At 36.1% G+C, this 12,004-nt stretch overlaps 1 protein-coding gene across 3 annotated transcripts in view; it reads left to right on the plus strand.

The window, feature by feature from the left end:
• Positions 1 to 12,004, plus strand: part of LOC584014 (WD repeat and FYVE domain-containing protein 3) — a 104,226-nt gene that overhangs the window by 14,143 nt on the left and 78,079 nt on the right. For all 3 annotated transcript variants that reach the window (XM_030980012.1, XM_030980014.1, XM_030980013.1), the window contains exons 2-4: positions 3,213 to 3,484; positions 4,592 to 4,715; positions 11,097 to 11,410. In XM_030980012.1, the coding sequence (XP_030835872.1) occupies positions 3,299 to 3,484; positions 4,592 to 4,715; positions 11,097 to 11,410 (624 nt within the window). In that variant the 5' untranslated portion in view covers positions 3,213 to 3,298. The remainder of the gene's footprint in view (positions 1 to 3,212; positions 3,485 to 4,591; positions 4,716 to 11,096; positions 11,411 to 12,004) is intronic.

Consider the following 12,004-nt stretch of genomic DNA (forward strand, 5'->3'; position numbering starts at 1 on the left):
CCCCCGAAATGCCCAAAAGAGCCCCCGAAAATCAGAAAAGAGCCCCCGTAAATTTGCATAGAGTGTTAGTAAAACCAGTCTATTCATAGGAACAAGGCCATTTCAGTGTACATGAAGAACCAGACTGGTTCTTTACACACAAAGTGTGATCTTGTGCCCTTGATTTTGATCCCTCTGTTCCTGAGGTGTGATTGGACAGTCTTGTCAGTTCGCCCAATGTCGAGCCATGGTGACCTAAAATGATTTAATTCTTGAGCTCCTCTTGGGGGATTACTAGCATCTTAAATCATGTTATATCTGGATTATGAAAGGTCAGTCAGAGATTCTTGAGCATAGTGATTTTACCATGGTCGCACTTCACATGTACAGTGTACATGTACAAACAAGCATGTGAAGGGGTTTGATTCAAGGTGTGTGAAATGTTTTGACGCTACATGTACATGAATGTCAAACATAATGTCAATAGGACCGCTCAAAACGGGACTAGGCTATTACTGTGAGTGCAGTCCACCAGTGCAATACAAACTGGGTCATGGCTAGAAAATTAAAAATCCTCTCTAGCTCGTATAAGGTGATTTCATTATTATCTATTTGCATTGTTTACATGGAAATAAATTATGAGGCAGTTGTTTATATGTTTGTCATCTTCAAATATCTTGATTGCTGATTGGGAGGGTTTCAAAGAATCCTGTACATGTACACTGTACATTTGTATCCTCCTTTATTACCATAATATATCAAAGCTTCAGACATGTAGGTCCTTATTTTTACACTATAATTTTGTAACAAAAAGAACCGTCTGTCCATTTTACATTTAAAAATAAGATCAAACTAATCCATTGATAGACAACATTATAAATCCAGGGGCTATGAACTAATACATGTAGCTGTCAACCATTTTCATTTTGGAGGAATGATTCCTAACTTTTTGCCTTCAAACTAGCAGCAAAACAAACCTATTCCTGAATTTTTTTGGAAAAAAATCTGTATGAAAAAATGTAAAATAGACACTATTCCTAATTTTGAACCTTTAAGATTCTTAATATTAGCTGCAGAAGGTTGGCAGGTATATTCAGAAATGACCAAGTAAGTGTTGAAGTCAGACTATCCCATGCCAAACCATAGCTGCATTAATGGAGTACTGGTCAATGCCCTGACACTACCCAGCCACTTAAGTCGCCACATTGAGATGCGCTGTTGCTGCGTTGTCGCCATGGGAATATTCTCTCCTCTCTTGCCTCCTTGATCCATACCCCCGTCCGTTCGTACCTTTACAAGGCAAGGCAGTCACTACAGGAGAAAGCATAGCCCTAATTCTCATTGCTCAGGCTTGCTTTGCGGGTTCTCACTCGGAATTATAATTTTTCGTAGACTGCGTGTAAGATTTCTTGAATTTTCAGCGGAGGGTGCTGATTAAAATACATGGATCATTCTCAATGAAGGCTTGTAGTTTCTGTCAAGACCCAGCACATTATCATTGAGATTGATAAATGTTAGCCTAGCCCTCCAATGCTTTACTGTTTAGTTTTTTACTTTTGATGAGAAATAAAAAGATTTTATTAAAGGCCATTTTGTATATTATTCTTTAGTGAGCTGGTTGTGAAGTTTGGGAAGAATGAAGAATGCAGATTTTGCGGACTACACTTACATGTACATGTAGGATTCAATACATGTATAGGTTACGTACATTACATGTACATGGATACTGCAGAAGTGATTTCTTTTTCTATCTCTCTCAATACCTAATATCATCTCATATTGGAGTTGAGACTAAGATTTCTCATGTCATCTTTCAATGAGATATGTCTGAATTATGTAGCCTTAATCCAGTCTCTGATTTAGGATATTAAAGAGAATGGCAAAAATATCAAGTTCTGCCTTGAAATTAGACTGGTTCATGCAAAGGTTTTTTTTCATGGAACGACAGGTGAACGTCCTTGGGCATGAAGGTATCAGGCTTTTATTTTATTGTGAGCAGAATCCAAGAGAAAGTCTCGTCCGAGTGATTAAATTGTGCGAGTCCGCCGATAAGCCATCTCCTAGTGACCTTGGCATTAGGGCTATCGATGTGGCTGTAGTACGAGGAGGTTCTGGGATCAATTTCCGCCCATGGCATGCTTGCGTCTGCGGGGAGATGTTCAGTCAACATGTGAAATTGTTACGTAGCCAGGAGGGTGATGAGCATGAGCGCCGTGTGCTGCCTGACTGATGTTATATTTGATTACTTCAGTGATTACCCTGGAAAAAAATCATTGTCAAGAACGTGTTTGCATTACAAAAGGCAAAGTTGATTTTTTTTTTTTCTTGATTAAGAAGAACACAATCAAGTACTTCTGCATAGCTTTGTATGAACAGGTACATCTGAACAGACTTGATAAAAATAAAAAGATGTTGTTTGTTTTTGTTGAGGGGGGGGGGGGGGGTTCTTTTGTGTACACCCTGTATGTATTTTTTCTTCTTTTTAACCCAACAGGATTATTTTGAAAGTAGTGGGGATGATTTGAATGTGTATTACATTTATTTAATTCTTGATGAAGGTAGTGTTTACATGAAAATGCACATACATGTACTGTATTTGAACATGTACAATTGTACATTTTACATGATGTACATAATGTCTACTTATTTTTTTCTGATAAAACTAACATTTTGTATCTGAGCCATTCTTATTTGCTTCATGTAATCTACATGTACATGCAATTGATGTATTTCATGTACATGTATTGCTATTTATTTGTCTTAACACAGGTAATTGGAGCAGTTAACACTTACATGTAATCCTACTTTTCCTCCTCCTACAATGTACACTATACCATGTACAGTGTACATGTATGTCTCCAATGTACTAATTTGATGACTTTATAATCAATAACATTTATTATGACTAATAGAAGACATACTGCTATTGCTCCATTAACAACTTTTACTGAACTTTACTTTAACAACTACTGCTTTTGGTACTCATACTGTTTCTGCTTCTGTAACTACACTGTATATAACAAATGCTACAATATACTTCTACAGCTATGGTGTTATTCCTGATATACTGTACATGTATCTGAATCAAATATTTCAGGCAATTTGTGAAGAACTTTTGCGCATAATCATCACATGAAATGAATGATTATGTTCTCTTTTGTTCCTACCCTCTTTCATAAACACAGACATGTCATGAAAAATGTTATATAAGTATTCTCTTTTTGTTCATTTAGATGGTGGAGTAGGTGTGGAGGAGACCCTGGCTGCTGAAACTTGAACCTAGGACACACCCCCTTCTACCAGCCGCCGCCCACCAATCATGTTTTCCTTCATGAGGGGGCGGGGCCTGCGGCTCCCCGGCTCCTCTTCAGCTAACACACAGGACAGTGCACTGGGACTGATGCATCTCAGGAAGCTCTATGTGGAGCTGTGCTGCACAGCTCAGCCCCTATCGCAGAAGGAGCATGAGGATAAGCTCTATATGATGTTACCCCTATTCTGCAAGGTTTGTCACTAGGCCTGTTTTCATCAGCTCGAGTTTGCCAATTAACCCGCTATTTTAACCATCCCGATCGCAAATTAGCCAGTTAATTTGCGTCTTCATCAGCCTGCAGTTGCAATAAGCGTGATTTTTGATCAAGAAAATATTCCAAAAATATCCCGTTATTTGGGAAATAGCGGGCTGATTTGTGCCCGTCCGAGCTAGTTTGTGATGAGCACATCGGTCTGGGGAAGTCACAATTTTTAACTTTGGGATGATATCCCGAGCCTGAAAATAGCAGGTTATTTGGCAAACTTGAGCTGATGAATACAGCCTACTATCCCCTATACCTTTCTTTGAATTAGACCATTTAAAAAGTACTGTGTATAAAGAAACTTTCTTTAATTGGAGAATAAACCTTATAGAACATACAATAATGATTATTTTAGTCAGTAAAAAAAGGGCCTTCCATAGTCCCAAGATAACTTGGTACATCCCCCCCCCCCCCAAAAAAAGAACACTAACAGCAGAAAACAGATTTACATTTTGAAACATATATCCCACTTGACATGTAATTATGGCAAACAATAAAATCCAATTTACATAGACAAACCTGCTGACAACTGAATTCTGTCATTCCCATTCTGTTTCCAGTATTAAGTAAAAGGTTAATTTCCAACTGTGTCACTGTATAACTCTGCATGATGTACATGTATTCTACAACTTTAACCTGCTGAATTCTAAACCTGCAAAAATTCTGGGTGGAATGTAGGGAAAAGACATGATATGTAACAAAATCAAATAAATTGAATATGATGAGTTGATCCAAATATGTGATCAAAATGAAGCCTTCATTAGTGTAACTGTAGTTATGATCTTTAAATAGATATTCTAGCTGGCATATTTGATTTCAGTCTTTATTCATGGAATGTAGATCCTATGGCTAGGGTTGCTCTTGTAATCTGAGATAGTTGTATCGGTAACTACGGATAATTGTTTTGTCTATTTGATTATTTCTGCACTCAAATAACCCTGTCGTCTTAGCCATCTACATGTACATGCACAGCACATGTATTTTTTGTTCATAGAATTGTACATGTAATGTGTTCTTTGTAACATCCTATCTTACAGGTGTTTGAAAACAGCCCTGCCAATGAAATGATAGACAAATTTGGAGATGTCTTGCAGTTCTCCAATCACATCGCTCGTTTGTTCGTCACTGAAGTCAGACGAAGAGCATCTGACCAATCAACAGGTAATCTCAATGCATTTTACTTCTTTAGGAGTCTATTTTTTTTATTACAGTGCGCTCCTTGAATATCCACATTTGTTGAAAGGCATCCTGTAATAAAATAGCTGCCTTTTTGTACAATAATTGCTCCATGGACAATCACTACACAGTCATTTTCTAACATGTACCAAAGTCCAGGGACCTGTTTTAAAAAGCATTTTTTTCAATGACAAATGACAAAGATCAGTGACAAATCTACTGATAACCAATCAGAAGCAAGGATTTCACTAGCTTATAACACAAACTGTCATTTGTCACTGATGACAAGTTATGTGAAACGCCCCCCAAATCTCAACCCTTGGAATCATTGAACACTACCCCTAACCATAACACTAACCCTAAACCTAAATGCACTGGCAACCCTAACCCTAGATCTTTGACAAAGTAAAGCCCAGAGCCATTTTCGCAAAAGCTTATTTCAAATCACCCTGTTCCTTTGAAGAGAAATCACTACATGTATCTCTACAGAAAATCACAACTTAGTCTAGCTAGGCCATTGATTCCTTTTTTTGTAGTAACCAGAATTTGCCATGGAAAAGTGGAACACACAAAACGAGCTTACATGGACAGTGTATACCAACAATTGTTTTCTTTCCTTCATTTACTTCATGTACTTTTAACTTTGTCAATATCACACTCTGACCACACTCCTGTGTTCACATGGCATTAAAGCTTTCACTCATGCAAATACATTAATGGTATTAAGAGTAATTTGTAAACACAAGACTGCTATGAGTAGAGACTGTTCATGATTAATTGACATGTAGTGGTCAATGATTAACACTCAGCCTGTGTATTAGGACATGCATGATCATGGGTGAGAAAAGAAATTGTGTGCTTAATAGTGACCTAATTATAAGCCAGTTCAGGGTTGCAGTCTGAGCATGAGCAGATAAAGGTCATTGCAGACCAAATTGTGAAATACACGGAGACAAAATACTGGAGGATATGTGCTCATGGAAGTTATGTAATCATTATTCATTTATGCACAAGCAGTGCACTCTCCATGATACACAGGTGGAAGTATTCTTTGAAAAGGGGAAACAAAGGCTATTTATGTACCACCTCCATCGTGGTTATTTCAAATGTACAAAGTGGGACCTCTTCATGTTTTGAAGTTCTGTGGATATTCGGGGTCATTTTGGATATGTGCTAACCGTGATCTGGTCTATTCATATGATATTGGTTGAATGATGATTGAAAATTTTACCTTCATATACATACATGTACCTCTCCACTAGGTCCACAGAAATAATACTCACAAGTATACAGTGTGTTTAAGTTTATATTTTGGTTGAGACATACATTGTATATAGGATGCCATTCTATGGAACCCCAAACAAAAAGTGTGAAATCATTTTTTCTTCTTTTGTGATTGGTCTCTTTGAAGACACCTTACATTATGATATCAAGGACAATTTGTAAACACAGACTGATGTCAATGGAGACCAGTCATGACTAACAGACAGGATTAAAGGTCAGTGATTAACACTCAGCCTGTGTATGAGTACATACATGTAGGTGATTAAAAGTATGGTACCTTACAGTGGCCTTCATGAGCCGATCACTTCCAAATAACCAATGTTCATCTCACATTTTACATTGTACATGTACATGTACACATACTGTATACAATGTCTCTCTACAAGAGTATGTAAAATGCATTTGAAGTTGATATTTTGGATAGACTAGGTATGTAAGATGCCAGCATGAAGCCCCAAACTAACAGAGTGAAATCATTTTTATCTTTTATGATTGTTTCCTTTGAAGACATCGTACATTATAAGATCAAGAGCAATTTGATTACACAGACTGATGTCAATATTTAGAGACTGTTCATGACTAAGAGGCATGTGTAATGGTCAGTGATTAACACTCGGTATGTTTATGAGTGTGATGATGAATGTTCCTATTAGCTGACATTTACATGTACATTTACATATTGTACATGTACATGTACATGTATGTTGTATTTATTCATGGTACATTGGTTTTGATGTTTTATCAATTATCCATGATTCACATGGTATCCTTTATCACTTAAATTATTCAAACATTTATTAATGATATTGATATAGTAATAATGACTGCTTTGAAAGACATACAGGGGTGAAGTTGTTTTTATTAGCTCAATTGTAACCTCCCCGAGAGCGTATAAAAACAATTATATACCTCACTTACGTAATCCAGCAATCTGATTGGTCGAAATTGCATTCATAAACTTTAACTGTTCCTGTAAAAACAGACCTATTTTCCCAATAACCATGGTTATTGGGAAAATAGGTCAGTCTCCATGGTTACCCCATAGGTTTACATGTTAAAAAATGGTTTGAGCGATCGAGGATACCGTACGTGTGCGAAGAATTGGTCGGTAATTTCAATACATTTGAATCTCGATCGATCTTACCGACAATTTTATCTTGCATTGTTGACATGAAGACGAAAATAAACTTCCAAAAACAAAAAAACAACATCTGCCGATAGATCTTGATCTAAGTTCGTGCCAATATGCATTGCAAAAGTAAAAGAAGGGCCTGTTTAATGGAGCAGCCGCGAAGCTTCCACCACGCGAAGCCGTTTTCAATCCATTTTAATGTATATATAAGAAAAAACTGCTAAGTATAGGAACAGAGCGCGATAGCCGAGCGGTTTAAGGCGGCGGATTTCGTTACATCACCTTTGGTACGCAAGAGATCGAATCCCATCTTCGACAAAAGTTTTTTTTTTTTTTTTTTTTTTGGCATATAAAAGTATTAATGACTGCTTTAATATTCGAGAAATAGTTGTTTTTATACGCTCTCGGGAAGGTTACAATTGGGCTATTGCCCTCGGCACGCCTCGGGGCAATAGCACAATTCTAACCTTCCCTTGAGCGTATAAAAACAACTATTTCTCTCAAAGCAGTCATTAATACTATACTATGTCTCAAAAATTAAAGCAGTCATTATTACTTTTATATACCGAAAAAAGAATCAACTTATGACACCACCTTGGCTTTTCTCTAGTTTTTCTGCACATGTATCAACACAAAATTATGGCATCTGCCATAGACTTTTGTCTCAGAAGGTGGATGTATAACAACATTCAAGAACAAAATGCAGCGGGGTTACAAGTTCCCCAGAAATGATTTCTACTCCACAAAATAGCAGATATTCTGTGCTTTTAAATGGGTTTACCCCAATTTATAACCTTAATGGTAACTTAAGATATGGTCGAATTGATGCAACAATGTCATAATTCGTAGTAGTAGTTTTTGTGTTGTAGCTGTAGCGACATACACATATGCGCACACAATTTCATTATGACAGTTTTCATTATGAATTTTATGTACCCTTTTGGTGTTCTTGCTGTTAGCAATTGCTGTTAGCAGAATTAATCAAGTCTTGCAATTGATCATCATCGAGAAGTTGAAATCTAGGAAGAGTTTCTTCAGTCATTTTTGCCTTGTTTGGAAACTATAAGTAGAATCTAGGCCGGATTTAGTACTACGATCGACATCAGAAAAAATAAAAAATAAAGCTAGCGACCAATTCGCACACACACAATGTATGGTACCCGTTCACAGGAATGGCTAAAACCACGACTGCAATTTCGATCAATCAGATGGCTGGATTTCTTAAGTGAGGTATATACATTATATAATATGGACTGGCCTTGAGGGAGATACAACATAATATTTCCCAAACTAGACTCATATTGCCCCGAGTCAAAGACGAGGGCAATATGGGTCTTGTGAGGGAAATATATGTGGTATCTCCTGAAAGTTAAGCCAGTCAATATTGTTGTATTATCTAAATCAGACATCTTGAGCAAATACATACATGACAATCTCATAGAACTGAACAAACTTTGTCAAACCAGCACTGTGCATCCACCTGCTTGACAAAATTTTGGATACACTGCAAACAGTGTACCCAATTTGGTGTGATTATTACGTCACAATAGAGTGCGCGCAAAGTGCGCAGGTTCTCGTACGCATAATAGATGCGCAATGAAAATGACAAAATACGGCGCGGTGAATATGGTCTTATATTTCATGCTTTTTTAACACGTAAAGTCCATAGGCTTTTTCATGAAAGGTAAATACGGTCTCATATTCCCCGATTAGCCCTTGTAGGATAACAAACGAGTGTAATATGATTTTGTAAAACCACTGCTCAGATGTCTGATACGGGTAATAATTACAATGATTGTAATGCTAATATGATATATAATATATTTTCAAGGACACGTTAAAGAACACAAAGACATGAGAACAAAAATAACAAAGCTACATGTACTGGAAAGAATTATTTCAGAAAATAGGTATTAAGGGCAATTTTAAAAGCAATCTACAGTTATCATCAATCATATGTTGCATTTGATTGTACTGTACAAGTACATACATGTTCATAGTAATTGGCTTCATTATCTAAACAAGTAATGGACAGCTACAATGAATCTGAGTATTTCTATGGGAATTCTGCCTCTATACCTCAAAGAATTTAAACCATTTATAAACTCAGTGATTAATAGTGATACATATTGATGTCATTAATCAGTTCAATTGTGTACTTGAAAAGTTGAAATTACTTTCCAAATGTAACTTTTATGGCTCTGGAGTAGATCATTAATCTATTCTATTGACATTTCTATGTACTGTACATGAAAATATTAAAGTCAAATTAATAATTATAAATTGCAATATGAAACCAGAAGAGGTATTCTTTACATACAGTTTTAAATGAGAAAGAGACTGGAAGTTTGCCAACACGCATCTACATAAAATACATATAAATCAAAAGGTTCCCAAAGTCATGAACAAACATGAAAAGTTGTGGAAAAAATAACTTCTTCTGCAAAACCATGGAAAGTCATGGAAATTGATTGTGGGTATTGAGTTTGAGTTTGAGTTTGAGTTTATTGATTTCACATTTCACATGCAGAAATAATATAGATAACAAAATATACATAAAAAACACATTGTTTCATAATTAAACGAAAATGATTATATTAATTGACAAGGGTGTGAGCCTTTCAGTTTGAACTGACAGTGTTGTATCAGTACTCTGCTTGGATGCTGCAAATCATACCAAAGTGGTACTTTCGGTCATGAAAAAATGCAAAAAAAGTTTATATGAAAAGTCATGGAATTCGGTTCTCAAATTTCTGTGGAACACTGATCAAGCTCATGTACTGTACATGCATGGAAAGGAAAATAGCAGTCTAAAAAAAAAAAAAAAGTGTTTGTAGTTTTCAGAACTGCCCTGTCTGGCAATAAACTTTCTGATCCTCCCCTGTACACAAATACATGTAGAATGTAGCTTGTAGCTTGTGAAAACAAGTACAAGTGTTTACGTAGTGAGCCTAATGTTTACTTAGCAAGATATATCTCAGAAGAGGTTCATGACTCGTCTAAAATTAAAAATCTGGATCAAAGCACTTGTATAACTTTCACTTTTGGTTCATACCTTGTAAGCAAAGACCAGTAGTATTCAGTGGTATCTGTTAAACATAGAATTTCAAGAATAGAAGCAGGATTTAAGAAATTATATAGACACCTGAAACTAATGAATCTGTAATATGCATACAGTGTATATACAGAAATGTGTAAATGGAGAAATTCATATGAAGAATTACACACAGATCATCAGCAGTATTCGTCATGGTTTCAGAATCATTTGAATGTCTCCATATTTATTCAATACAAAACTCAATATCTGATTCACATACCCGGTACATGTAAATCTATAAGATATTTTGGATAAGGATTTTTTGTACGACTATGGCCCGTTGAATATATCAAGTTTGTCTTTCAATCGTAGTATGAGGGTACAAGTATAATGATCTAATTAAAGGAGAACTCAATAACCAAAGCATGCCATATTTACACATGGTTCAGTACATGTGTATGAATGTTAATTATAACCAGATGTAAATGACATGTGGCAAAAATCACACCAACTCACACTTACATTAGAGGTGCTATTTAACCTCTTAAATGCCATGTTTAATACAAAAATAAATTATCCTGAAGATGATGTGAAGCAAGGTAATATCAGTGCAAAAAATTGGTGTGTAGTTTGTTAAAAAATTTTCACAAGTTATAATGATATTTGCATTTTATGCTCATTCATACTGCAGTGCAAACAAAATTGTTATTCCTCTGAAAAAAGAGCTTTTCCTCTTTGCAATTCTAGTCTATGATCATTTTTCAAAGCACTTTCAGGTAAGTTTGTTTTGTGTACATTGTCAGCCAAATTGACATACATATACATTTCAACTGCAGGTATTTTGTTTAAATTTGTTGAATTTAGGAGAGGAAGTCACTAATAAAAACTCCTTGTATCATTTGCACACCTGCAGAGGCAGCAAGCTGTGCCATCGCCAGCTACCTGGAGATCCAGAACTCAGAGGAGGCTAGCAACGGCTGGATGCTGCTCACCACCCTTAGTCTCCTAGCAACGGGAGGAGCTAGCATCGTCAACACCATGACGATGGCTGCCCTGCCCTCCACGCTCGTCAAGTGTCTCTATCTCTTCTTCGATCTGCCCGAGATACAGGTGCCCACGACGCCCACGCCGCCCGAGGGAGAGAACAAGGAGGCTGAGGTGAAGGACGGTTTGCTTGCACTGACGCCATCCAAGAAACGAGACTTGCTTCACAGAACGATGGTCCAGGTACAACATCTAAAAGTTCTTATGAAAGCAAGCCCAATATATGTTTGAGTATGAAGAAACATACAAATAAATAGAACCAAACAAGCATAAAGCTATTTTATGCATATGTCACTGTACTTTTGATGTGCATAATACTGTAACAGTTGATGAATTCATACACAAAATGCTTTTGATATGAAATGGGTTCATCTATGATTTTATGGTTTCTCACTAGATGCAGTACTGACTTTTCAAAGGAATATCACTTGGCCCTGTCTTTTGAAAAGTAGTTGTAATCAAAGTCATCACACAAGATTGTTTTGGTTAAAATTTGGAGACATAATTCGAAAACTTTACAATGTTAACTTTTCTTTTGACAAGTTCGTTTTAATTGAAGGTTATAACTTGAAAAACAAAATATTTAAAAGTTTAAATTTTCTTATCATATATGCAAAATACGCAGTTTATTTAACATTTATGCAAGCAGAAAATCGCAAACTCGTGTTTCATGAAGTCTCTATTCTTTGTATTTTCAAAAGATTAATCCACAACCGATTAAAGATCGAAAGGAACTGTAAAACAAAAAATCTATGCATTTTTGAAAACACTGTTATT

The sequence above is a fragment of the Strongylocentrotus purpuratus genome, unplaced genomic scaffold, assembly GCF_000002235.5.
Source record: "Strongylocentrotus purpuratus isolate Spur 01 unplaced genomic scaffold, Spur_5.0 spur5_scaffold_10, whole genome shotgun sequence".
In the NCBI taxonomy this organism is placed as follows: domain Eukaryota; kingdom Metazoa; phylum Echinodermata; class Echinoidea; order Camarodonta; family Strongylocentrotidae; genus Strongylocentrotus; species Strongylocentrotus purpuratus.